Raw genomic sequence first — 27,417 nt, forward strand, 5'->3', positions numbered from 1 at the left:
CTCCTCACTGACCTTTCTGGTTTATTGCCGCTGTTGCTACTGTACTCTCCACTTCTTGAACACAGACACGCTAGGAAAGAAAGAAAACAAGCGCTAATCGCCACTGTGAAATTCGAAGGCACTGAAAGGAACAACATCACACACACCGCCCACACACACATATTTCTATGGTCTCACGTGTTGCTGCAGTGAAGGCACCCCGCACACACAACCGTCGCCGCGTGACCGGATCCAGCGGAAGGAGGAGGGAAGGAAGAGAGAGTGAGCCGCAGAGGCCCAACATGTCCCGGCGTTTGCTTGATTCTACGGTGCTGCTCCTATTTTTCGTGATGATGTGCTGTGGCAGTGGAGCTGCGACCGCTCAGGTGGAAAATAATGCTGTTGCTTCAACTCCTTCTGGGTCGGCATTGACGAGTGCCATTACTGCAGAGGGGAGTGCTTCAGGGGGTGTTGAGTTGCCGCAGGGAGTCGATCTATTTGTGGCGCAGACGACGCAGGTGCAGCCGAAGAAGGGGACTGACTCAAGTCGGAGGGATTCATTTGTTTCACCCTCTCTCGTCAGTGCTGGTGGAGTAATTGCTGCTTTTGCCGAGGGTCACATAAATGCCAAAAACTCCCATAACGAATCAACTAAGCCGTCTTCTGATGTTGTTGCGGAGTACATCGACTCTGCGTGGGAATGGCCCACTCTTGTTGGTGAGGTCGGTAACGAAACATGGAGGGCACACACTGTGCTTGGTAAAGCGGAGGGAAAGGAGAGATTGGATGTTGTGCACCACCCCACAACCACCACGAAGGGCAATAAGGTGTTTCTTCTTGCGGAAGGCTCTGATGTGTCCTACGAAGGTGGGAGTTGGAATGAGGGCAGATTCGAACTAAAACTGGTTGTGGGTGAGGTCACGAATTCCACGGGCGGCAAGCAGAGTGAACGGATCGAATGGGGCGACCCCGAACCACTCCCGAAATCGGTCTCTTCTGCTTCTCACAAAGGTGGATTGACGGAGTTCATTGCTTCCGGTGGCGCAGGTGTTCTGATGGAGGATGGCACTATTGTGTTTTCTCTGATGGCGAAGAATGGAGCAGAAGGCGTTTGCTCCATGATCATTTACTCGAAGGACAACGGCAGTACCTGGGTGTTCCCAGAAGACACTTCGCATCCGAAATGCGAGACACCCCGCATCACCGAGTGGGAGGGATCACTTCTCATGATTGTTGATTGCGAGAATGGCCAGAGGGTGTACGAGTCGCGGGACTTGGGGACAACGTGGACGGAGGCCATCGGGACACTCCCAGGCGTGTGGGTCAACTCAGGATCGGGAGCCTCTCAGGATTTAAGCCTGCATGTGGATGCTCTCATCACCGCGACCATTGAGGAAAAGAAGGTCATGCTGTACACACAGAGAGGGTACGCCTTGGGGGAAACGGAAAGGGTCACTGCGCTCTACCTTTGGGTGACGGACAACAACCGCTCGTTTTCTCTTGGACCGGTTGGCATGTACAATGCTGGGAAGGAGGAGCTCGCCAGCAGCCTGCTGTACTCGGATGGCAAGTTGCATCTTTTACAACGGAGGGTCAGTGGTGAAGGCCGTGTCATTTCACTTTCCCGCCTGACGGAGGAACTGAAGGAAATTGAGTCCGTCCTCAGTACTTGGGCGCAAAAGGACGCCTTCTTCTCCAGCTTTTCTATACCCACGGCGGGTCTGGTGGCAGTTTTGTCAAACGCATCGGCCAACAATGACACGTGGGACGACGAATACCGTTGCCTGAATGCAAAGGTGAAGGATGCGACGAAGGTCAAAGATGGGTTTCAGTTGACGAAGCCTGGCTCCGGGGTAATGTGGCTTGTGAACATTCCGGATGATAAAGTACGTCATGTATTTTTGAGCCACAACTTCACACTTGTGGCGTCGGTGACCATCGAAGAGGCTCCGAGCGAGAAAACTCTACTGACTGCGGTGCTGGCGAACACTGAGCCCCAATATATCATGAGACTGTCGTACACCGCGGATAAGACGTGGGAGACAATTTTCAAAGGCGAGACAAAACCAACAACGGAAAGCAGGCATTGGGTGCCGAAGAAAGAACACCAAGTGGCACTCATGCTGCAAGGCAACAAGGCCTCTGTGTACATTGATGGCGAGTCGCTGGGGGAGGAAGAAGTGCCGTTAACAGGTGAGACACCACTTGAGCTTTTTGGGTTTTGCTTTGGCGCGTGCGACTTCGGTGATGATGGTGATGATGATGATGAGGAGGCCAGTCCGGAGAAGCCCAGTCCGAAGGGGATCGGCAAAAAACCTCGTGTGACGGTGACGAACGTCTTTCTGTACAACCGCCCACTGAATTCCACTGAGATGACCGCAATCAAGGACAGGATCCCCGTTCCGAAGAGAGCTCCAGAACCACAAGTGAAAATTGCTCCCAAACCTGTCGCACCTGCTTTACCTGCTGTGCCTGGCCCACGGGAAGTACCAGCAGCACCGGGGAGGACAACTGTGGGGAGAACCGCCAATAACCAACATGCGCCAGCGGGACGCTTGACTTCTGCTGGGAATGAAGGGACGGCACGAGAAAAGGGTGATGGTGGGGCAAATGGTGATGCTGGTTCCGCGTACGGGAGGGTGCTGCTGCCGCTGCTGCTTCTGCTGGGACTGTGGGGCTTTGCGACTGCGTGAGGAGTGTGGGGCACTTGCGCCCTCTTCCACACCGACGCACATCCGGTAATGAATTACTCTCCGCAATTTCTTTTTTTTGTGATTCCGTTTTTTTTCTCTCCCCCTAATTTTTTGCTTGTTGCCTTGGGGCAATCACTATGGACGTTTTTTCTTTTTCTTTTTTTTTTATGGTTTAATTTGCTTAAATTTTTAGTTTTTATTTTTCATCCCCCATCCCTTCTATTTTTCGCTTTTGGGGGCAATTAATAAGGAAGTGATTTTTTCTTTTCTACTCTTCCCTTTTTCAATTGTTTCTTCTGCACTCTTCCTGTGAGGGGTGCCGTGTGTTTCCCGCCCAACCGCTCCACTCGCACACCCACCGACACGCTCATGACGACGGCCCTGTGCGCCTCGCCTGCTGCACGCGTGTGGAGGGGCCGCGACGAACGGCGCGCTGAGGGAGCCGTGACGTGTGGGCGTGCGACGAGGGCCTGTGGGGCGGAGCACACATTTCTTCCCCTCTTGTTTTGTTTTTATTGCGGCCAGGGCGGGCAGACACCCGCAGCGCCACACACACACAGCCACACCCTGCCGCCGTGTTTTTAAGGATTTTTTCTTTGCTTTGCGTGTGCATTTCATGCGCCGGCACACCCTTCGGTGTCGGCCTCGTGAGCATTTCTTTTCCCTTCTGATGATTTTTTCTTTTGCTGCGCTCACTCTCCCGATGGAGTGACGCGACTCCCGTCATGTCTGCGTGCTTCTCTCAGTCCCCACACACACGAGTGACTGTGCTCTGCGGGCCGCACTCACGCGCCGATGAAAGGGCTGAGGGGAGCACCAACACGCAGATGACCCCATGAAATATAAACGATGTGCGGACACACAGAGGGTCAGACGGTTGAAAGACATTTAAATATCTTTTTAATTTTATTTTTGGACAAAATATGCAGACAATTTCTGGAGCAGCACGGTAGTTGGGTGCCTTTTTTTGTGTGTGAGTTTTTCTTTTTTTCTTTTTTTTTTTTCTTTTCTGTTATTTGTGTGTAGCCGTAACAGAGGACGACCTTTTCCAATTTTTTTCTTTTTCTTCTTTTTTTTATTCTTTCCAAAGTGTGAGGTGTGGAAGGGTGAAGATGAATTTTCGTTTATTTATTTTTATTAAATTTTTAATGAATTGCCGCTGCTTGGGCTGCAGTGCGATATTGTGAGCCTGAGCAGTCTTTTTCTCTTTATTTCTGCCATGCACCTCTGCTGTACAGTTTTGTTTGTGCGTCCCTTCACATGCTCTGCTCCTGTTTTTACTTCTTTGCTTCGTGTGTCTGCAGGCACACACACAACCACATGCACGCACAAAATACACATTGCAGTGGATTTGGATGCTTCTTTTGTAGCGTGTGCTGGCGGTTGCGGGTGGCTGCTGCTTCCTCCGTGGGCATGAAGGGAAGGAGGAGAGAGGGAGCGCGCACCGCGAGTCACTTTTCCTGCGGGTGTGATGCGCGCGGTGGGCTGCGACTGCTGTGGAGGGCCGCATCCTTTCGGTGTGCGCTTCTCCGCCATCGTGCCGTGCGTTTGCGCATGTCATTTGTTGTGCGCGTGCGTGCTGGGCATGTTTTTCCGGAGCGTTGGGCGGCCACCATCTGTCTATGGCGGTTTGTGTGAGTGAGCACGTGCGGATGAGGGTCAGGGCGTATGGAATGAAGGAATGGCTTGAGGAAAGGGGAATTTGATTTGGAGGGTATTTGGACCGGATTCATTTGGCTGCGGTGGACACATGCACGACGGATGCGTTTCCGCATAATGGGGGAGGATGCGACAGGATTTTCCGAAGTGGTCCGTCAGTGCAATTCGGGTTTCATAGCACTGAGGCACAGTGGTCTCCCTGCAATGGCTGGTGGCGGTTCCTAGTGGACCGGTGTATTTATGCCGCTGCTGCAGCTCGAGGAGGCGTGGAAGTGCGATTTGAGGTGAGTGGCGGAAGGGCCACACATCCCGCAGTGACGGTCGTCGTTGGCCCAGCGGGTGCCTCTGAAGGTTTTGTTGGATGCAACGTCCTTATGCCCGTCTCTGGATGGCGACTCCCTGATGCAGTCAATGAACGGGGCTGGGAGCGACGGAGAGACGCAAGCACGTGTGGATGTTCGGAGCGGCCGGCGCACCGCACGCTGAGAGCATGGCACGCTGAGGGCCGGACCTAGAAAAGGGACACCGCGTGGGACGTCAATCCTCACTGCAGCGACCGCCACCGAATTCGGATTTGCTCGCACCTTCTGCGGTCCCTCTTCCTCCCCTCACTTCTGTGCCGAGGACTGTGCCGCGGGATCCAGCAGCGCGATGTTTGGCCGCAGGAGCATGGCTCGAACAAATGCTTTGTGGGAGGGGGATGTGCACTGCGACGAGAAGGAAGAAAATGTTGCGAGACGACCACCACGACAAGACCGGAGTGAAGTTGTGTTTTGTCCACTTGCGCGAGGGCAGCCTGCCACCTGGTCGGTTAGGATTATTATTATTATTTTTTGCGTCGTTGCGCTCTTTTTATATTCCGCTGCGTTTTCATGCGGAACTGCGAAGGGAGATTTGCAAGAAATTTCTGCGAGGCGTCCATGCCGTCGTCGGAAAAGCGGATTACCCCTTGAAAAACGCTACTTTTTAAATTTGTTTTGGGCGGGGAGTTCCTCTCGATTCACTGCGACTTTGTTTTGCGGATTTGATGCGTGTGTTTCCGAGCGGTTCGATCTGTGCTCCCAGCCCACTCGGATGTGGTGTGCGCGTCGACGTGAAGGTGCCTGCCAGCCGTTTTGTTGCCTCCCCCGCTGTGGCTGCCGCCGCTGCCTTCTCTCTTCCTGAGGTCCTGCGGCTTCTTGACAAGATGTCTTGGAGAAGGCGTTGCCGCTCTTATCGTCCATTGTATTTTGATTCTGGTGTCGCGGTCAGGAGACATTGAACGAGAGGGTTTGCTGCCCTTTTGTTTTATTTATCCTCTTTGCCTGACGGCCAGTTCTACACAAACGTGCTCCTCGGCACCTCAGTTGGTGCTGGCGAGTTTGCTCACAGTTGTCACTGGCAATCGCATGCGCCAACTCTTCTCTGCTCCTTTTCAGTGTTGCATTTTCTTATTGATTGACGGACGCCATTCTGTCCGGCGTGCTACTTTGATTGGATTGTGTGGGACTGCTTGACAACGCCATCGGAGAAAGCAGGCCGACTTTTTCACGTATTTAATTGCCACCTTGCGCGCAGGTATTTTTTTCACATGTTCTGTTGATGTGCAGTCAAGCAGCGAGGGATTTGGAACTATGCGTGCGTGGAATTATTCCTGCCATGTGAGCTGCGGGCAACACCGAGGGACTGCCACTTTGACTCCGCAGAGTTGTTGCGTCTCTTTGCAGGGCTGGCAGGAAAATTCCATGCAGCCAGCTACTGCTGGTGTGTCCTCAAATGATGTCACTCCATGCGAATAATGTGCTTCATCGAGTGAGGGTGTTGATTGGGTTTGTGTGCACTCTGATTGTGTTTGCTACTTTGTGCGGGCACGCAACACTTGAGTGCTGGGAGAATGGAGCGGGGCGATGCATGGCTGCGTCTCGCCCATTGTTCACTGCACGGTGGTGTGGTGCACATTGTGGTGTTGACTCTGCGATGTGACTGCGGTCCCCTGCGCGGCAATGGTGGTGGGTGGAGGAGAGTGTTGACCCGCGGCGGGACGGTGGGATCGTGCCTCCTTTTCTCTTTGTTCCTTCCCTTTTGTGAAGGTGTGCACTTATTTTTTGTGTCGGTGATGGAGCAAACAGACCGACAACGTGAATAAAACAAAATAAAAATGGGCGATAATGTGGCGGTGTTGGGGTTGGTTGCACGCCTCGTGTTGCTGCGGGGGCGGTGGGCCTCGGCTGCTTCACCGACAGGCGTTGCAGTGCGGCTGCATGGCGCACTGACCGCCCCGCCGTGCGAGTGCCACGCCCAACGCCATTGGGACTGCGGGACGAAACAGACGCGAGTGTCCTTTGGAGCCCGCGGCACCTGCTGGCCGCAGTTGGGCGGTGCGAGTGGGATGCTTCACCGCACGGGTGTTGTGATGGCACCTCGCCGTGGCTCTTGTGATGGTTCCGACGCTGCAGCTCGACATGTGGTGGGGAGTGAATTGTGGCCGTAGTGGACCATGAGCAGCACCAACGTGAGGCTGAGTGATTTCCTTTGGAATTATGTTGGCGGCAGGGCGGCCGTTGATGAAAGACTACAATGTGATGATGGAGATGTTTGTTCAGGAGCCGGATGATTACGTACAAGACCAGTGGCGTCTTGAAGAAATTCTTAACTTAACTGCGTACCAAGCGCTGGAGGCCATTACTAAGCCTCTTCACGAAGGTGTGCTCTCTCTCGGGCAACGTAGGGACTATGAAAGAAAGGATACGATCACTCCTCTTGCAAGGGGAAAACCAAACGGGGTACTCACGCAGGTACTGACAGAAGCGAGGCGGGAGGCAGAGGGAAGGCTAAGACGAACGGAAGAAATGAAATTTACCATTTCCACTAATATCGAAGATGTACATTTTAAGGGAAGAGCTCGCGTCAATGAAAAGAAGCTGAACGACTTTCTTGCGAGGGAACTGGACGGCAGGGGCATTGTGGACACCAATCGGGATGTCTTGCTGGGGGAGTTTTTCAAGGACCCCACGAAGTATATCCGTGATAAAGGAGCGTTGAACGAAATACAGGCATCAGGGGTCATTATTTGGGTATGAAGCGAGCTGCAAAGGGTGAAGTGATCTTCGGTGAGGATATACGCAAGCTTTGCGATAAGGGTGTCGACAATCTACCGGGGTGGTCGTTAGCTGCTGCGGAGGTAAAAGCAGCTGTTCGTAACTCCACTAAACATTTCTTGGATGCAGCTGCCGAGGAAGCGAGGAACCCAACGACGACGAGCGCACCGGAGAAACTGGAGGGATGCTACGAGTCTGTGCACAATGCGAGGTGGAGCCATGCGGTGGAACTTCCGGACGGCGTGGAGCGAAAGAAAACGAGGACGGGAATGGGGGTGCATGAGGGGAGGCCAGAACAGTCATGGACGTACAAGAAAGCTGACGACGCTATCGAAAAGAATGACGCTGTGCAGCAATCCGGTGCAGCACCTCCCGTGTTGATGGTGCTCGCCTCGGAGAAGGGATGGCCGTACTCGCGGAATACGATGCAGGATCCTCCTAAGGACGTTTTTGTAAACTGTGAGGTGGATCGAGTGTGGCAGATCGTCAAGGGCGATCTAACCGCGTGGTTCAGCCCTCACGGTGGGACCGACTTTAAGCCCGAGCGACGTGTGCTGATTGGGACGCCCGGGATCGGGAAGTCGGTGGCTGTCGGCTCGTACCTCCTCTACCAGCTGCCGCACGACGATGCCGAGAAAATCCAAGTGGTAGTCCACTGTTTTGGTGGAGGAGATGCGTACGTGTCTGACAAAACCACCAGAGCGGTGACAAGATACGGCGATGAGGACATGTGCATCTCGGAGTTGAGAAGTTTGAGGGGGCATGGGAGGAATGTGTATATTATCTACGATGTGGCAAAGGAGGGAACGCCGCCACCGAGACATTTTGCGCCTACTTCTGGATGGGGCATGATTGCGGTGTCATTCCCAAAGGTAACCAACTATGATGAGTGGGCGAAGCAACTACAAGCCGCGCGAACCATCGTGAATTGCCCCGACGAGATGGATGTGAAGGCGATGTGTGCGCCTGGATAACGCGTGATGAGACTAAAGAGAAACAAGCGGAATACTGGAAAGAGGTCAAAAAACACATGTATCTTTTGGGACCGATTCCACGTCACGTCTTTGATGAGGGGGCGTTTAAGGAACGCTGTGGAGCGGTGAGGTTTGCATTGCAATCGATCAACGAGGTAACTGTGAAAGAGCACTTTTCACGGGGAGGTGAGTCGCCATGGTATTCTGAGGATCCGTCCCACAAGCCTGTGAAATTTGTTCGGGAAATATACGCAGGCGGTGTGACCCTTTTCAATGCACCGATATCTGCTTACCTCGAGGAACGAACATTGGAACGTTTCCCAAGTGTAACAAAATAAAATAGCCTTTTGAAGCTGATGTTGGCGTCGAAGGATAATATTTTTGCCATTTTTTTTTGGATGGTTTGCTTTGAATTCGTTCACGGAGAGTGCCTTTGTCAAGGTAATAGCGACGAAACTCACGGAGTTTGAGCCGCCAACAGGACGTCAAGCAAAGCCCTGCGTCTTGAAGTTGGCCCCTGAACCGCATCCCAAGGAAGATGAAGGTTTGCTGCCGAGTGAATATGAAAAAACGATCCGTAAAATAAAGTACGGGGTGCTGTACAAACCGTGGGCCACAAACTTTCCGCTGGTGGACGCCTTTTTTTCTCGGAGCCCAATCCAATGACGGTGGTTGGGCTGCGGATGACTACGACGGGTGGGCACCACACGACCGCCAGCACTGTGCGGCAGTTCACTGAGTGCGTGGCGGCATATTTTAGTGGTTGGAAGGAGTTATCCCGAGACATGTCGTGGGGGATTATTTATGTGCAGCACGCAGGCAGCACGCCGATGACTGGCTGGCAGAGATGTGATGTCGACAATTCCGACAATGTGAGCGACGAGAGCCGTGAGACTCGGTGTTCTGGGAGGAAGAGGTGCGCGAGTACCAAGTGTCAATATCGTGCAGAGACTTTAGAAGAGAAGAAGCTTTCCGAAGTGTGCAAAAAAAAAAATAATAATAATAGGAAAATAGATTAGGAAATTGGAAGTGAACGAGACAGTTCGATTTGTGGTAAAAAATATTGTGGGATTTATGTATTTTTGGATGCTTGTGTCTGAGCGTGCGGTGCGGGTGCACCATCCCCATGCGGCAGCACCGCACACAAATGCCAAAATGTCCAACGCTATCGAACATAACAGTGACAAAAGAAATTAAGGGAGGGAAAGGGGTTGTTTGGTTTCTGGTGAAAAACATTGGGTGATTTTTATATGTTATTTTGATTGTGTGCGCATACGAGGCGTAATTGGAGAATTGCCCCGGTATGAGAGAATCATTGTGGCTGGCGGTGTCACGGCGTTACTGCATTGTCCATTTCCTTCTATTGTGTTCGAAGGCCCATCACTAACAGAAGCATCCTTAAGGGATGGACGAAGAATAAGTTCTATTGAGGAAATGATGCGCTCCGTGTGACCGCATGGAGTGAGGCGCCGCGTTATGGCTGGGTGAGGATCCGTTTCCGCGTGTGGCTCTTTGGGTGATTGCTAGCTCCGTGTGCGTTGTGTGCCGGCAGCGGGCTGTGGCTGTATACCGTTGCCGTGGGATTGAACTGGAGGCGGTGGCGGTGTGTCTCTTCTCGTTCTTGTCCATTTGTGGTTGATTGCTGGCGGTGTGTGCGTTTGTTGTGTGGAGGGCCGAATCCTCTCATCCGCGGACTGATAGCACTGCGATTGCGTGTGTGTGTGTGAGGGCTGGTGTGGAGTCGCTGGCCAGGGTGTGGCCCTTGGCGATGCTTTTCCTGCCTGTCGTTTGTTTCTTTTGTGTGTTTTGTGCTGCTTTTTGCTTTTCTCCTGTCACCCTCTCCTCCTGTGTTCCTGCGTGGAGTGGCCGCATGCTCACGGGCCATGTTGATTGTGAGTGCCTCTTGGCGGCATCCATTCATCTCCCTCTGCCTGTCTGTCTGTCATTCCCTGTTGGGTGTGGCGTGTTGCACCGCGTGAGGGCTGGCCCGCACACACCGACGGCCCGCTGTGACTTGCCGTGTTGCTGCTCTTTTCTGTGGGCGATGGTTCTCTGTGCTGTCCCTTCCGGATTGTCTCGTGTCCCACTCTCTGCGTGGGTGTTGTGCTCTGCTCCTCACTGACCTTTCTGGTGTATTGCCGCTGTTGCTGCTGTACTCTCCACTTCTTGAACACAGACACACTAGGAAGGGAAGAAAACAAGCGCTAAACGCTACTGTGGAATTCGAAGGCTCTGAAAGGACCAACAGCACACACACCGCCCACACACACATATTTATATGCTCTCACGTGTTGCTGCAGTGAAGGCACCCCGCACACACAACCGTCGCCGCGTGACCGGATCCAGCGGAAGGAGGAGGGAAGGAAGAGAGAGTGAGCCGCAGAGGCCCAACATGTCGCGGCGTATGTTTACTTCCGCGGTGCTGCTTCTCCTCGTTGTGATGATGTGCTGCGGCAGTGGAGCTGCACACGCGGAGAACAGTGCTTCAGGGGCAGCACAAGGTCAGGGATCTTCACTGGATAAACATATTGTTTGGAGAGATACGAAAGATGGAGAAACAGTCGATTTGCTCTATGCCCCCAGTCTTGTTGAGGTGAATGGTGTCGTGTTTGCCTTTGCCGAGGCGCTGTTGAAGGATGAAAAAGACTATTTCTTTACTGGGATTGCCTCGAAACTTCTTGAGTTGAGTGACGAAAACCCAAAGAAGCTGGCCACAGATAATTTGAGGACAAAGGCACTGGAGAAATGTCCTTCCCAAGAAGCCAAATGCCCCTCTCAGTCAACGAATTGCGCTGGTTCCCAATGTTTCCACAGCGCACATGTGAGCCGGCCAACAACAGTTGTGAAGGGAAATGACATTTACATGCTTGCTGGAAAATACAACAGGCAAAATGTCGCTGTTTGTCAGGGTGAGGCTGACGCGGCCTCATGGGGTCTTTTGCTGGTAAAGGGGAATGTCAGTGGAGAACAGGCCAAAGAAATTGTTTGGGAAGTTACTGACGATCTCCCGTGCACTTCGATTGTAAAGCTTTATGAATCCTGGGTATTGCTCATTGGAGGCGGTGGATCGGGTATTAAGATGGATGACGATACGCTTGTGTTTCCGTTGGAAGCCGTGAAGGAGGACGGCACTGAAAGTGAAGCAAAGGAAGAAAAGAATAACAACGTTTCGCTGATCCTATACTCAAAGGATACTAAGAATTGGACGCTGTCGAAGGGGATGTCTGCCGATGGCTGCACTGATCCCTCCGTCGTGGAGTGGAGAGAGGGAAAACTCATGATGATGACTGCGTGTGATGATGGCCGCCGCAGGGTGTACGAGTCCGGTGACAAGGGGGATTCGTGGACGGAGGCACTCGGGACACTCTCGCGCGTGTGGGGGAACAACTACAACCGACATGAGAAGGGCGTTAGAGGCGGGTTCATCACAGCGAATATTGACGGTGTTGATGGTGCTAAGAGAACTGTGATGCTCGTTACTCTGCCGGTGTTTTCCAAGAAGGCTGATACAGGAGGCCGTGGAAAAGAAAAGGGCGAACTCCATCTTTGGCTGACGGACAATACGCACGTTGTTGATATTGGGCCGGTATCCGGTGATGATGACGCTGCCGCCAGCGCCCTGTTGTACAAAAGTGGAGATAATAAGGAGGAAGAGAAGTTGATTGCACTGTACGAGAAGAAGGGCGATGGGTTCAGACAATCATCCGGTATGGTCTCTGTGCTTCTGACTGAGCAGCTGAAGCGGGTGAAGGAGGTGCTGGCTACATGGAAGGAAGTGGACGAACGTGTCTCCAATCTGTGCCTCACTTCAAGTGCTACGGTGAGTAAATCAACTGGCACTGCCTGTACTACTGATAAGATCGCGGATGGGCTGGTTGGCTTTTTGTCCGGCAATTTCTCTGATAACACATGGAGGGACGAGTACCTCGGGGTGGACGCCACAGTAAAGAAAGGAACGAATGGGGTGGCAGCAGGGTATGCGGATGGTGTGACGTTCCGGGGAGCGTGGGCGGAGTGGCCCGTTGGCAGTCAGGGGGAGAATCAGCTGTACTACTTTGCAAACTACAACTTCACTCTTGTGGCCACGGTGTCCATCCACGGTGAGCCTAAAAGTGACAGCGTCCCTTTGATGGGTGTGCGTGCAGGCAGTGACGGAGGAAAGAAACTTATGGAGTTGTCGTACGGCAGCGGAAAGAAGTGGCAGGTGCTGTGCAGTGACGGAACAACCAAGAAGCTTAAAAGCACTTGGGATCCACAGAGACAATACCAAGTGGCCATTGTGCTACAGAACGGCAGCCAGGGCTCCGTGTACGTCGATGGCCAGCGTGTGTGTGAGAGTGTGCAAAGTAAATTGGAAACTACAGAATCGAAAGGGATTTCCCACTTCTACATTGGAGGGGATGGAGTCAATGCAGAGAACACGGCGGGTGACGAAGGTGTGTCTGTGACTGTGACAAACGTCCTGCTGTACAACCGCCCGTTGACATTTACTGGTGGGAGTGCCGATTTGGAAGAAGATATTGCGTCACATTCTGAGGCTCCAGTGGAGCAAGCGGCCTTGCAGCAGTCTCGAAAGAAAAGTGAAATACAGCAAGTGCCGGCAGCTTCGAGCTCCCATGCCGTTGGAGAAACAACAGGCGACGGCGGCATTGTGCGTGGGAGCGGACTGCTGCCATTGCTTCTGCTTCTGTTGGGACTGTGGGGGTTTGCGGCTCTGTGAGGAGTGACTGGCTGCCGCGTGGGACACTTGCGACCTCCCGAGCACAGAAATACTATTCCCATAGGAACAAATTTTCCTCATAAAGTCTTTTTTCTTGTGTGTGTGCGTTGTTTACTTTCTTTTTTTAAATCTCTCATCTCCCATCCCCTCTTTTTTGCTTTTGGGGGCAATCACTATGGAACTTTTTTCTTTTTGACTCTTCCCTCTTTTAATTGTTTCTTCTGCACTCTTCGTGTGAGGGGTGCCGTGTGTTTCCCGCCCAACTGCTCCACTCGCACACCCACCGACACGCTCATGACGACGGCCCTGTGCGCCTCGCCTGCTGCACGCGTGTGGAGGGGCCGCGACGAACGGCGCGCTGAGGGAGCCGTGACGTGTGGGCGTGCGACGAGGGCCTGTGGGGCGGAGCACACATTTCTTTCCCTCTTGTTTTGTTTCTTTGCGGCCAGGGCGGGCAGACACCCGCAGCGCCACACACACACAGCCACACCCTGCCGCTGTAAAAAAAGGATTTTTGATTGCTTTATTTGACTTTCTCACTGTTTTATTATTATTATTATTATTATTTGGGTGTAGCCGTAGTAGAGGACGACTTTTTTTCCTTTTCTTTTTTTCCTTTTTTTTTTTTTTTTTTTTTTTTTTTTTTTTTCATTCTTTTCAAAGTGTGTGGTGTGGAAGGGTGAAGATGAATTTTTGTTTATTTATTTTTATTTAATTTTTTAATGAATGGTCGCTGCTTTTTCTGCAGTGCGATATTGTGAGCCTGAGCAGTCTTTTTCTCTTTATTTCTGCCATGCACCTCTGCTGTACAGTTTTGTTTGTGCGTCCCCTCATATGCTCTGCTCCTGTTTTTACTTCTTTGCTTCGTGTGTCTGCAGGCACACACACAACCACATGCACGCACAAAATACACATTGCAGTGGATTTGGATGCTTCTTTTGTAGCGTGTGCTGGCGGTTGCGGGTGGCTGCTGCTTCCTCCGTGGGCATGAAGGGAAGGAGGAGAGAGGGAGCGCGCACCGCGAGTCACTTTTCCTGTGGGTGTGATGCGCGCGGTGGGCTGCGACTGCTGTGGAGGGCCGCATCCTTTCGGTGTGCGCTTCTCCGCCATCGTGCCGTGCGTTTGCGCATGTCATTTGTTGTGCGCGTGCGTGCTGGGCATGTTTTTCCGGAGCGTTGGGCGGCCACCATCTGTCTATGGCGGTTTGTGTGAGTGAGCACGTGCGGATGAGGGTCAGGGCGTATGGAATGAAGGAATGGCTTGAGGAAAGGGGAATTTGATTTGGAGGGTATTTGGACCGGATTCATTTGGCTGCGGTGGACACATGCACGACGGATGCGTTTCCGCATAATGGGGGAGGATGCGACAGGATTTTACGAAGTGGCCCGTCAATGCAATTCGGGTTTCATAGCACTGAGGCACAGTGGTCTTCCTGCAATGGCTGGTGGCGGTTCCTAGTGGACCGGTGTATTTATGCCGCTGCTGCAGCTCGAGGAGGCGTGGAAGTGCGATTTGAGGTGAGTGGCGGAAGGGCCACACATCCCGCAGTGACGGTCGTCGTTGGCCCAGCGGGTGCCTCTGAAGGTTTTGTTGGATGCAACGTCCTTATGCCCGTCTCTGGATGGCGACTCCCTGATGCAGTCAACGAACGGGGCTGGGAGCGACGGTGAGACGCAAGCACGTGTGGATGTTCGGAGCGGCCGGCGCACCGCACGCTGAGAGCATGGCACGCTGAGGGCCGGACCTAGAAAAGGGACACCGCGTGGGACGTCAATCCTCACTGCAGCGACCGCCACCGAATTCGGATTTGCTCGCACCTTCTGCGGTCCTTCTTCCTCCCCTCACTTCTGTGCCGAGGACTGTGCCGCGGGATCCAGCAGCGCGATGTTTGGCCGCAGGAGCATGGCTCGAACAAATGCTTTGTGGGAGGGGGATGTGCACTGCGACGAGAAGGAAGAAAATGTTGCGAGACGACCACCACGACAAGACCGGAGTGAAGTTGTGTTTTGTCCACTTGCGCGAGGGCAGCCTGCCACCTGGTCGGTTAGGATTATTATTATTATTTTTTGCGTCGTTGCGCTCTATTTTTATTCCGCTGCGTTTTCTTGCGGACCTGCGAAGGGAGATTTGCAAGAAATTTCTGCGAGGCGTCCATGCCGTCGTCGGAAAAGCGGATTCCCCCCTTGAAAAACGCTACTTTTTAAATTTGTTTTGGGCGGGGTGTTCCTCTCGATTCACTGCGACTTTGTTTTGCGGATTTGATGCGTGTGTTTCCGAGCGGTTCGATCTGTGCTCCCAGCCCACTCGGATGTGGTGTGCGCGTCGACGTGAAGGTGCCTGCCAGCCGTTTTGTTGCCTCCCCCGCTGTGGCTGCCGCCGCTGCCTTCCTCTCTTCCTGAGGTCCTGCGGCTTCTTGACAAGATGTTTTGGAGAAGGCGTTGCCGCTCTTATCGTCCATGGTATTTTGATTCTGGTGTCGCGGTCAGGAGACATTGAACGAGAGGGTTTGCTGCCCTTTTGTTTTATTTATCCTCTTTGCCTGACGGCCAGTTCTACACAAACGTGCTCCTCGGCACCTCAGTTGGTGCTGGCGGGTTTGCTCACAGTTGTCACTGGCAATCGCATGCGCCAACTCTTCTCTGCTCCTTTTTAGTGTCGCATTTTCTTATTGATTGACGGACGCCATTCTGTCCGGCGTGCTACTTTGATTGGATTGTGTGGGACTGCTTGCCAACGCCATCGGAGAAAACAGGCCAACTTTTTCACGTATTTAATTGCCACCTCGCGCGCAGGTATTTTTTCACATGTTCTGTTGATGTGCAGTCAAGCAGCGAGGGATCCGAAACTATGCGTGCGTGGAATTATTCCTGCCATGTGAACTGCGGGCAGCACCGAGGGACTGCCACTTTGACTCCGCAGAGTTGTTGTGTCTCTTTGTAGGGTTGGCAGGGAAATTCCATGCAGCCAGCTACTGCTGGTGTGTCCTCAAATGATGTCACTCCATGCGAAGTAATGTGCTTCAGCGATTGAGGGTGTTGATTGGGTTTGTGTGCACTCTGATTCTGTTTGCTACTTTGTGCGGGCACGCAACACTTGAGTGGTGGGAAACTGGAGCGGGGCAATGCATGGCCGCGTCCCGCCCATTGTTCACTGCACGGTGGTGTGGTGCAAATTGTGGTGTTGACTCTGCGATGTGACTGCGGTCCCCTGCGCGGCAATGGTGGTGGGTGGAGGAGAGTGTTGACCCGCGGCGGGACGGTGGGATTGTGCCTCCTTTTGTCTTTGTTCCTTCCCTTTTGTGAAGGTGTGCACTTATTTTTGGTGTCAGTGATGGAGCAAACAGACCGACAACGTGAATAAAACAAAATAAAAAAGGGCGATAATGTGGCGGTGTTGGGGTTGGTTGCACGTCGCAGCGCAGCGGGAGCGCATCACGGACTGCATGTGCTGGAAAGGCGTGTGTTGAAGTGAGCGTGGCGTGCCTGTGAGGGCCTGAGGAGTGAGAATAACGGTAATAGTGACTGTGGGAGTGTGAGGAACGGGACACGGGCGAAGAGCGCTCCTCTTTTGTTTTTATTGTTTTTGGACCACGCCCACTTAATTGTTGTTGTGGTGCGTGACTCTCATCGCTGGATGGGACGGTGCGTGGCTGTGTGACTTGTCTCTTTTTTGCTTTTACTCTGCGTTGACGGGGAGTTAGTTTGTGCTGAAGGCTGCACGCAAGTGACAGGAGTGATGGCGATGATGATGACTGGCCGTGTGCTGCTGGTGTGTGCCCTCTGCGTGCTGTGGTGCGGTGCGTGCTGTGGTGCGGTGCGGGCTGTGGTTTTGCAAATGAGGATAGGGCAGGTCTTTGGAGTGGTGGTGGACCTCTGCTGCAATCACAAGAACTTGAAACGCCTCTACAATTCACGCAAGAATTAAGACGTGGAGCAGGAGGTGTTAAAGGAAAAGTACTTCCAAATCTCCAGAAGATGAAGTTGAAAAAGATGAAGATGAAGACGGTGAAGAAGAAGAAGATAGTGAAGAGAATGACGAAGATGCAGGGGCGGAAGATGGAGAAAGAAAAAGTATAGAAAGGCAGAGTGTACAAGAAGGAACAGTTTTAATAGGCTCAGGTTCCAGGGAAAAGAATTTAAGTGGGAGTGATCAGGAAATACACCAGTCAATTGTATCTGCAGAGGGCATTTCTCATTCCGGCAGTCGGGAATCAAATGTCAATCCTACGCAAACGGAGATGGAAGAAAAGAAGGAGCCCGACGAAAATACACCTGCAGTAGAGGACGCACTCACACAAGGTAACGGAGAGAACACACTGCCTGGGGGCATTGCGGGTGGAATTCCTCCACCACCTCCAGAAGACAGTGTTGATTCCCGCGAAAAGGATGGCGAAGACACCACGAGTGAGGGTAAAAAAAATGTTCCGTTGCCTGACACCGCGGCCACACCACAAAGCCACCGAGACAAAGGCTCAGAAGGGACTGGGGAAGATACAAAAGCAACGACAGTAACCGCAAACAAAACAGATACGACGAATAAACAAAACAGCGACGGCAGCACCGCGGTCTCCCACAACACCTCCCCTCTTTTGCTTCTTCTTGTTGTTGCGTGTGCGGCTGCTGCTGCGGTGGTGGCCGCGTGAGAGTGAGGGAGAGAGCGCCATGCACCGCCCGCACACACACTCGTCCTTCTCTCACTCTGTGTGTGTGTCCCCTTGCATGGACTCTCGCCCTCACCTCACCCCACGAGGCACACACATAATGTGCCCATTGTATATATGCATGCACACCCATGCATGCCCGTTGGTGCTCTCTTTTGCACCACACGCACCGCTGCCGTCCTGCCTGGCTGCATGGGCGGAGCACCGTAACTGTTTTTGTTTTTCCATTGCATTGAGTGGGCGACCTCTCTCTCTCTCCCTGTGTGTGTGTTTTGCTTTACGGGAGCAATGAGAGTTTGTGTGCTGGTCGTCCCACGCTTCGGCTTTTTTTATCGTTTTACTTGTGTTGTGGTTGAGTGTACCCATTACCTTTTTTTCTTTCGATTGGCGGTTTGCTTTGACTGCGGACGCCTAAATTGTCTTTTTGTATTTTTTTTTTCTTTTGAGTTATTGTCAGTGTCATTCTCTTGTATCCTTGTGACGCCACCAAGTTTTTTTCTTTGACATACGCCATGTGTCGGTTGATCCACGTTAACCCTACGGTCTGCAGTGCTGCTGGTGCTTCTGTTTGTGATGATGTTTTTGATGTTGTTCTGGCAGGTGCTTTGCTGCCAGCCTGACGTACTCCTGCTCCTCTGACAAAGCGATGCGTGCCGACAGGGCAAAGTCGATCCCGGCTGTGGTGAGGGACGCGCCTTTTGGATCTGAGGGTGCGTCGCAGACATGCACCGTCATTGGGAGGAATGGACGGGCGCCCACCCGCATCAATGTGTCGACAAGGGACCTGGATGGTACCAGGAAGTATTGCAGCTCGGAGCGGTAGTACGCAATGAATTCATTGGTGGCAATTGCGAGTGTGAAGGTGACGTTTTTCTATGCTGAGAAAAGGGAAATGTTTGTTTCGTTATACTTTGCTGCCACTGTTCTTTAATGGCCTGCGGGCTGTCCGTAGCGATGCGGCCAGTTTTTCCGTCTTGAAAGGTGCTGTCGTGCGAGAGGGTGTGTTCCCAAATAGTCGATGCTCAGTTTTCGAGGACGGCGGTATTCCCACAGCATGTGCGGCAGGGCCTCCCGTGGATTGTCGGGGCTCAGCGGCTGGTGGGGATTGCAGCAGAGGAGTGGCTGAAGGGCTACGGCTGTCATTGGAGCTTGCAGAGGTGCGTTGTCCGTCTTTTGCTCGTTGATACGCCTGACATTTTTGGTAGTGACCTGCGCGTGAGGCACTTGTTGGGGAGACCGTGGAGCTGTCGCAGGATCCACGTGTGAGGCCTTCTGCAACGATTGGAGTGCCAGGGTTAATGCGTCGGGCGTGTACCTTCATATTGTGGATGGACGAGAAGACGCTGCTGCAGCTTGGGCAGGGCGACGTCGATCCGCTGCTCGTCATTCTACGAGGAGGTGCCGTGGACACGCCAGGTGGAGGTTCCGGAGGAGGTCGGGGCGGTCCTGCCTCTTCAGTGTGAGGAAGGGATGGCACCACCGACATAAAGGGTTGCTTGTAATCTGCAGGGCGCGTGCCGGTCTGCCGAGGAGTGGGCAGGAGGACGTCCATCAGCCGCTTGCTGGTCGGCAAGGAGTGGCGGTGCTCACGTCGGGAAGATGTTCCGGTGGAGGCAGAGCACAGACGCGGTCCCAACAGCAACGCAGCACAGCCGATCCCAGAGGGCAGGGACGTGGCGCCGCCATGCCTCGGGGTATCACAGGCCTTGGCTCGAGAGGGCACCAAGCTGTTTCGCACGGACCTCTGACAGCATGGAGAAGCCACGGTGGAGGGCATGATTGCGGTCCTTCCGTTTGCGGAGCATTTCAGCTCGGGGCAGGCTGCCGCTGCAACACACTCGACCTGCTACATTCCGTCCGTCCAGATTCCTGTGGGACTGCCATGACTGCCGCTCGTATGGTGCCTCGGTGCATCTCAAACCATGCGGTCAAAGCGGCCAGAGACGTTCCACACGCCGAGGTGGAAGCATCACAGTCAGCTTCACGCAGGACAACGGCGACATGTTTCCGTCGTGGCAGCATGCCTGCCTGTCGCGGGATGCCGTCCTCCGTCCCTGCAGTGTGGGATGGCAGATGGTGGTCCGAGTCCATGTAAACGGGTGGACGTTTAGTGGGAGACACGCAGTACGCGTTGCGCAGTCACGTCGGGAAACGAGACGCTGCGGCCGCTGCTCCACTTTGCCTGTGCCGGGTCGTCGGACAGCTCAATCTCCATGTCGCTTGGGGTGGCGGCGAGGTCCTCTCCTGCCGTCGTGGAGGGTGAGCAACCGTCCCGCAGCTCATGGTGTGAATTCAGGTCGCAAATAACCGCTTCGGGGCCTAAGCGACGAATGTTGCTCGCAAAGTGAGCAGCGTGAGCCATTGCCGTGGGAAGGCTGCAGAGGTTCACCACGTACATGCTGGGGCTGGCCGGTGGGCACACGCGGAAGGCAGTGGTCTCCAGGCATTTGGTGCCACGAGCAACAAGCTCTCGCACGGCAAGGTGTGGCGCACCAAGAAGGCCACGCCACCGGCATGCCCACTGCAGGCCTGGTGGAAGTCACCGCAGCCAATGAGCCTCGTCGCTGGGGCACTCTCGTGCCTGCACTCCTGCAGAAGAACCATGCCGGGATGTTGCTGCGCCAGTCGAGCAGCGAAGGGCAATCCTGAAGGGCGAATGGCCTGAAGTTCTGAGCTGCCAGATAACTACGAGGCCATCCTCATAGGGGCTGCGGCTCTTGCGGACACCACCGCAGTGGGTGATGCCGACGGAGTGACCGCACTGAAACGACTGTGCGGTTCTGTCAGTCGGGCTGCAGGCAAACCGCCTCGCCGCTCCACAACTGACAGTGCACGGGACCTTCTCGAGGGGTGACGCCGTCGTGGTCCCCATCACGCTCGCAGCAATGCCCTGCCGCAATCACTCCCACAGAGAGACAAGGAAGAGTGTGTGGATGTGTGCCGAGAGCACAGCGACTGTCATCGTCAGAGGAGGCCATCGTGGCACCGTCCGTCACGCGCCAGCACACACCGAGCAACGCCCGCACCCGGCAGTGCAAATACAACGAGGAGAGGAGAATGTCCCCAAGAGCAGTCAAGACCTTCACGCATAGCGGGCATCGTGCGGCCACGTCATCATTCCAGCACGGGACGCAAGCCAACGCCCTGCGGTTGCCAAAGCAGTCATGCAGAGCACTGTGCAAATACTTCCGTGTGTTTGCTGGAAGAGAAGAAAAAGAAAAAAAAAGGAGCACAGGGAGGCACATCATCAGCGCAGCAAGAGGCACAGCTGGATGGCAGCGGTACATGCGGTACGGCCCCAACCTCAACAATCACACACGGTGGCAGCACACACCTATCCACAAAAAACAAAACAAAACGAAAACAAAACAGAAGAAAAACACGGCGGCAGGGTGTGGCTGTGTGTGTGTGGCACTGCGGGTGTCTGCCCGCCCTGGCCGCAAAGAAAGCAAAACAAGAGGGAAAGAAATGTGTGCTCCGCCCCACAGGCCCTCGTCGCACGCCCACACGTCACGGCTCCCTCAGCGCGCCGTTCGTCGCGGCCCCTCCTCATGCGTGCAGCAGGCGAGGCGCACAGGGCCGTCGTCATGAGCGTGTCGGTGGGTGTGCGAGTGGAGCAGTTGGGCGGGAAACACACGGCACCCCTCACGGGAAGAGCGCAGAAGAAACAATTAAAAGAGGGAAGAGTAGAAAAGAAAAAACGTCCATATTGATTGCCCCAAAAAGCAAAAAAGAAGAGATGAGAGATTTAAAATGCAAAAATTAATAACAGAAAAAGACTAGCAAAAGATTTTAAAGCAAACAGATAAAAAAATCAAAACACACGTAAAACAATAAAAGAAAAAAACAAGCGTGGGACGACCAGCGCACACACTCTCATTGCTCCCGTAAAGCAAAACACACACACAGGGAGAGAGAGAGAGGTCGCCCACTCAATGCAATGGAAACAAAACAAAAACAGTTACGGTGCTCCGCCCATGCAGCCAGGCAGGACGGCAGCGGTGCGTGTGGTGCAAAAGAGAGCACCAACGGGCCTGCATGGGTGTGCATGCATATATACAATGGGCACATTATGTGTGTGCCTCGTGGGGTGAGGTGAGGGCGAGAGTCCATGCAAGGGGACACACACACAGAGTGAGAGAAGGACGAGTGTGTGTGCGGGCGGTGCGTGGCTCTCTCTCCCTCACTCTCACGCGGCCACCACCGCAGCAGCAGCCGCACACGCAACAACAAGAAGAAGCAAAAGAGGGGAGGTGTTGTGGGAGACTGCGGTGCTGCCGTCACTGTTTTGTGTGTTCGTCGTATCAGTTGTGTTGGCGGTTACTGTCGTTGCTTTTGTATCTTTCCCAGTCCCTTCTGAGCCTTTGTTTCGGTGGCTTTGTGGTGTGGCTGCGGTCGCAGGCAACGGTACATTTTTTTCGCCCTCACTCGTGGCGTCTTCGCCATCCTTTTTGCGGGAATCAACACCTTCTTCTGGAGCTGGTGGAGAATTTCCTCCCGCAATGCCCTCGGGCAGTGTGTGCTCTCCGTTAACTGTTGTGAGTGCGTTCCCTACTGCTGGTGTATTTTCGTCGGTGTCCTTATTTCCTTCATCTTCCGGTTGCGTAGGATTGGTTTTTGATTCCTGATTGTCGGAAGGAGAAATGCCCTCTGGAGATACGATTGGCTGGACTGTTTTCCTCTCACTACCACTTAAGTTCTTTTCCCTGGAATCTGAGCCTATTGCAACTGTTCCTTCTTGAACACTCTGCCTTTCAGTAATGTTTTCTTTTTCCGCTTTTGTCTCTCCATCATGTTCATCTTCATCATCATCATCATTATCATCATCTTCATCAGCTTCCTCTATAACTACGGGAGTTAATTTTTCTTCTCCACCTGGTGCTCTATTTTGTGACCCTTGGGTATCTTGTGGAGAAGTTTCAACTCCTTTTGATCCCAGCAGAAGGTCAGCACCACTCCCACGACCTGCTGTCTCCTCCTCGTCAGTACAGACACCGCCGGCACTACACCACAGCACGCAGAGGGCACATACCAGCAGCACACGGCCAGTCATCATCATCGCCATCACTCCTGTCACTTGCGTGTAGCCTTCAGCACAAACTAACATCCCCGTCAACGCAGAGTGAAAGCAAAAAGGGAGACAAGGCTGCTACGCCACGTACAGTGACAAATGGCAGGAGCAGCACACACTATGGGGCAGTTGGAACCAGTAAAAAGGCAAAAAACACACACCGCCCCGCAAATCAGAAATTTAGAAGAAATAAAAAATGAGTTAATATTACGGCAATACTCCCGGAAAGAATGAAGAAAATAGATTAGGTCGTAATTTTATTTCATGTGCCATGCAGCACAATAATAGACGACCGTATGTTTGTGTATACATCTTCCCCGCAAAAATAGCAGAAAATAATATGAGAAAAGAAGAGATCCTGCTGCTCCACCAGCCCACACAACACCCTTCACATTTCATTGCGGCATCCGGCGTGTTCCTCCAGTCCTCGTACGTGCAGTCCGTGGGACGCACAGCAGTGAGGCCGGCACCGCGACTGGATAAAAAAGAAAACAAGATGGAAAACACGTCACTCATAATGATGTGTAGAGCAGTTAAACAGCCATTGGGAAAACACAAAGATAATTATTATTCCAATAAAATACAAGCAGCAAAAAAAAAGAAGAAAAAAAAATTAAAATGAGCTCCTTTACAACATTCGGTAAGCCCCAGCGATGGAGTCGCACCCTGTCGCGTTGCTGGGGCTCTCGTTGCATATAGGAACGTCGCTGCGCTGCATCGCTGCGAGCACGACGGAGACCAAGACGACTTCACCCCTCGAGAAGGTTCCACGCCATGCCCGGTGTGGGGAGGTGAGGCGGTCTGCCTGCAGACTGTCGGACAAAACTGCACGACCGTTTCGCTGCGGTCACTCCGTTGATATCACCCGTTGCGGTAACGTCCACAAGAACCCTGGCACCGAGGAGGATGGCCTCATCACTGTTTGGCAGCTCAACATTGCAGGCCTCTCGTCCGTAAAAAAGATTGCATCCGCTGCGCGACTGGAGCAGCATCCACCTGTCATCGTTCTTCTCCAGGAAACAAATACTCGAAGTGCCACAGCGGCAAAACTATATGGCCATAATGGCTTTCTTCAGGCCCGCACTGGGTGCGGTGGTGGTGTTGTCACTCTGGTGCGCCACTCTCTGCCGTGCGAGCGCCTGACGCTCCCTGGCACTGACCTCCTGGAGACCATTGCTGTCCGTGCAACTCCACCGGGCTGTCCCAGCATCTGCGTGGTGAATCTCTACAGCCCTCCCACAGCTACCGTTCAGAGCTTTTCGTTTATTACTGCCATTCGTCGCTCAGGCCCCGCAGCAATTATCGCGGGTGACCTGAATTTACATCATGGACTCTGGGACAGGCACCTACCTTCAACGACTGAAGGAGAGGATTTGTCCTCTACTCCAATTGACATGGATTTTGGGTTGGCAAATGACCCGGCGCAGGCAACACGGATCACAAATCGTAATGTCTCGTTCCCTGACGTGACTGCGTATCGCGTGCTACGTGTCACCCACTGGCAATCCACCCCCTACATGGATTCCGACCACTGCTTAATATCTTACTCGGTGGGGTTGGATGATGGCATTCCGCGACCAGCCAACACGCTGCCTCGGCGGGAGAAAGCCACCTCTGCCCTGCGTAAGGCGGACTGGCCTGCTTTTACCTCGTTGTGTGAAACACTTCTTGCCGCCGCGTCCACATGGTTGGACATTCGCAGTGGTATCTTACGAGCAGCTGAGCGCCATATCCCGCGCGGCAGCGTGACAGCCCAAAACAATCTGGAGAAACGAAATGGAACAAGCCGAGTCCGCCGCAGAAGCAGCACAAAAAGCACACACATTGCCTCGCCCGGAGACAGCCTGCTTCGAGCCAAATTCATCCAAAAAGTGGAGGACTAATATCAAGCCTTACGCCGTGGCTTCACTACAATTCTGGAAGCCCGTGTGGAAAAACTTGAGGCCTCATCCAGCCCAAGCTGGCGATATCTTCGCGGCGTGGCGGCGCCGCACCCTCATCCACTAGAATCGGTTGTGCTCCGAACTGATCTTCGGACCGCGTCTGTGTCCTGCCTTGGCAACAGGCAAATCTGCTTGTTCGTCATTTTGTGCGGGTCTCACGTGCCACATTACCTTATACTGCTGCTGCTGCTGCCGCGCTCCCTTGCCCCCTTGTGACTGGGAAATGGATCGACCTCTCACGCCGTATGAGCTTGACGTGACCATCCGCGACTCTTCGCTCGGCTCAGCCCCTGGCCACGACAACATGTTGAATGAGTTCCTGCACCATCTCGGGCCCGTCGTACGTGGCACACTCTTAGAACGATGATCCACAACTCCTTCGCAAATGGCAGCCTGCCTGGCTCCTGGAATACGGTGGAAACTATTCCCATTCCAAACCTGGGAAGGGCCATTCCGCCCAGAGAGTTAGAGACCTATCAAATCACTCTCTGCTTTACTACACTGAAAGAATGATTCACCGCCGTCTGTCAGCGTTATTGCCGCACCATCAACGTGAATTCGGATTTACACCTTCGCGTTCAACATCGGACGTGGTGACACTTGTTATTGGTAAAATTACCCGTGGATTGAATGAGTTTAGCACTGTGGAGTATGAGCGCCCTGGAGGCGGCGCTCCCACACGGCACCCTCGTCGCCATCGCTCGCTTGTGACCTTGATTGATTTTTCGACTGTGGTCGACACCACTGACCATGGGAAATTATTCGGCATGCCTGACAGACTCCCGCGCCTTGGCCACCGAACCAAACACTGGCTGCACAATTACCTGCAGGGCCGCCGTGTTAGGGTATGCACTCGCGAACAGCACTCCCGGAAACAACTCGCCTCAGCTGGAGCACCACAAGGCAGCGACCCGGGACCCCAACTCTTCCTCCACTGTGTGGATGATCTGCTGCGCCGCCTGGACAACATCTATTCTGCCGCCGCACTCATGCACGCTGACGAACTCACACTTGTTGCCTCAGGTGCGGGCATCCATGCATGTGCTGCGGCAATGCAACCCGCCCTGTCACTTATAACGACATGGGCTGCCGAGCACAGCCTAAAAATCAACGTTGATAAGAGCGAAGCTGCTCTATTCCACATCTCTTCACACACACGGTCTGACAAGGACATGGTCTATCTCCTTCCTGGCAATGGGAACCTACATATTCAGTCCCGCCCAGTGCGGTTGCTGGACCCCACGGTTGAACAAATCCTTAATTTTGGTACGCACGCTTCCACCGCTGCAAAGCGGACCATGCCACGCCGTTACCAATTACGGCCGGTCGCACAGACTGCTGCGTCCCATCACACCATGCAATCCTTTTCGATTGGATACGTCCATGGTGTGTCACTATATTGTGGCGAGTCAATTCTCCCGTGCCTCGCCTACACCTACTTCCATAATATGGAAGTACTGTACCGCGACAGTTGTACAACATCCCTTGGCATTAGCGCACCAACGGAGGATAAATCGGTATACTTGGAAGCTAATCTCCTTCGGCTCCGGAAGATACTCTGGCTCCGTGCAATCACACAACACAAACGCCATGCACGTTTCCATAATCACGAGGATTTGCGCTCCCTTATATGCTCGGAACTTATGCCGTTGTCCATGCATAGGAAAGCGGCGACATCAATCCCGCTTTCGAAAGATGCCGTTATTAATGGATTAGAACGCGTATGTGGCACTATTGGGATACCACACAACCACAATCACGATCCTCCCATTACTCAACATCGAATTATTCCCCGCGACACTGTGAGTTGCAATAAAGTGGAATTTAATCAACCACTCTTTGCCAACGACGCCTCTGACGATGGCAAGCGCACGGATTTTGATTCCCTTTACTCCTCTCTAGAATATTATATTTTTGAATTATGGACAGACGGTTCTTCATCCCTCGCTGAACTCGCATCTGGATCCGCTGCACCATTATACGGCCCCAAAAAGAAAAATGATCTCCCTGTGGAGGTCCATCGTGCAGCAGCTGGCAGAATCGCATGCTCATATAGAGCAGAGTGCCTGCCACTGAAAATTGCCTTAGACATCTCATACCTCGTCGTCTGGAAACATCCCAATCGCCCACACGAGTCCTGGTTGCTACAAAGTCCCTTTCGGCAATTGAGGCACTCCGCGCTGCCCCACTGGCCATGCGAGAATGCGTTGCTGAAGAGATTTGGGTTATGCTGCTTTCCTTGGTGAAGCGAGTTCACCCTGCAGAATTTATACCTTGTCCATCGCACTGCGGTATCCCACGCAATGAGGCCGCTGACGAAGAAACCACGATTGCACGATCCCTGCAGCAATGAGGTATCCCAACCTGGCACGTGGAATTCCTTGCCGCCGCCAAGAGGTTATACTGGAAGGAAGTAGAGGAGGAAGAAGAAGTCGTGAACCGCACGCCAGGCGCTCGTCGGTGCAACAAAAAAACATTCCTAGTGTCCAGGCAAACATCGGGCATCGAATCGCGACTTTGTGCGCAGGTGCGATGCAACTCCTGCCCACTCCTCGGCATACTGGCACGCGCCCTGCAGATCACAAGCAACCCTTTATGTCGGTGGTGCTGCCCTCCCTCACTGAAGAGGCAGGACCGCCCC

At 53.3% G+C, this 27,417-nt stretch overlaps 3 protein-coding genes and 2 pseudogenes across 3 annotated transcripts, besides 22 other annotated features; 4 read left to right on the plus strand and 1 right to left on the minus strand.

The window, feature by feature from the left end:
- Positions 1 to 12,878: part of a sequence feature (areas not merged during assembly with more than two copies in the genome that could not be assigned to a particular haplotype) that runs on past the window's edge.
- Tc00.1047053506757.90 (trans-sialidase, putative) lies at positions 168 to 2,672 on the plus strand (the record flags this gene model as incomplete). Its single annotated transcript, XM_811464.1, has 1 exon — positions 168 to 2,672. One exon carries the CDS (start codon positions 168 to 170, stop codon positions 2,670 to 2,672), a length of 2,505 nt encoding a protein of 834 aa, XP_816557.1.
- Positions 2,225 to 2,248: a microsatellite.
- Positions 2,620 to 2,645: a microsatellite.
- Positions 3,559 to 3,586: a sequence feature (AT_rich).
- Positions 3,651 to 3,681: a microsatellite.
- Positions 3,796 to 3,822: a sequence feature (AT_rich).
- Tc00.1047053506757.100 lies at positions 6,851 to 9,379 on the plus strand (annotated as a pseudogene).
- Positions 9,366 to 9,387: a sequence feature (AT_rich).
- On the plus strand, positions 10,661 to 13,102 carry Tc00.1047053506757.120 (trans-sialidase, putative; the record flags this gene model as incomplete). Its single annotated transcript, XM_811465.1, has 1 exon — positions 10,661 to 13,102. One exon carries the CDS (start codon positions 10,661 to 10,663, stop codon positions 13,100 to 13,102), a length of 2,442 nt encoding a protein of 813 aa, XP_816558.1.
- Positions 12,879 to 13,592: a sequence feature (heterozygous, non-Esmeraldo-like haplotype).
- Positions 13,593 to 13,742: a sequence feature (areas merged during assembly that could not be assigned to a particular haplotype. This can correspond to areas where the two haplotypes were merged or to regions with more than two copies in the genome that were merged during assembly.).
- Positions 13,647 to 13,669: a microsatellite.
- Positions 13,696 to 13,760: a microsatellite.
- Positions 13,743 to 14,197: a sequence feature (heterozygous, non-Esmeraldo-like haplotype).
- Positions 13,791 to 13,826: a sequence feature (AT_rich).
- Positions 14,198 to 16,309: a sequence feature (areas not merged during assembly with more than two copies in the genome that could not be assigned to a particular haplotype).
- Positions 16,310 to 16,424: a sequence feature (heterozygous, Esmeraldo-like haplotype).
- Positions 16,425 to 17,291: a sequence feature (areas merged during assembly that could not be assigned to a particular haplotype. This can correspond to areas where the two haplotypes were merged or to regions with more than two copies in the genome that were merged during assembly.).
- On the plus strand, positions 16,836 to 17,744 carry Tc00.1047053506757.129 (annotated as a pseudogene).
- Positions 17,072 to 17,122: a sequence feature (GA-rich).
- Positions 17,292 to 17,319: a sequence feature (heterozygous, Esmeraldo-like haplotype).
- Positions 17,320 to 27,417: a sequence feature (areas not merged during assembly with more than two copies in the genome that could not be assigned to a particular haplotype).
- Positions 21,107 to 21,141: a microsatellite.
- On the minus strand, positions 21,952 to 22,827 carry Tc00.1047053506757.150 (mucin-associated surface protein (MASP), putative; the record flags this gene model as incomplete). The annotated part of the gene is made up of 1 exon (XM_811466.1): positions 21,952 to 22,827. The coding sequence occupies one exon, from the start codon at positions 22,825 to 22,827 to the stop codon at positions 21,952 to 21,954; it is 876 nt and encodes a 291-aa protein (XP_816559.1).
- Positions 22,551 to 22,597: a microsatellite.
- Positions 23,706 to 27,384: a mobile genetic element.

The sequence above is a fragment of the Trypanosoma cruzi genome, genomic scaffold, assembly GCF_000209065.1.
Source record: "Trypanosoma cruzi strain CL Brener 1047053516725 genomic scaffold, whole genome shotgun sequence".
Taxonomy (NCBI): Eukaryota; Euglenozoa; class Kinetoplastea; order Trypanosomatida; family Trypanosomatidae; genus Trypanosoma; species Trypanosoma cruzi.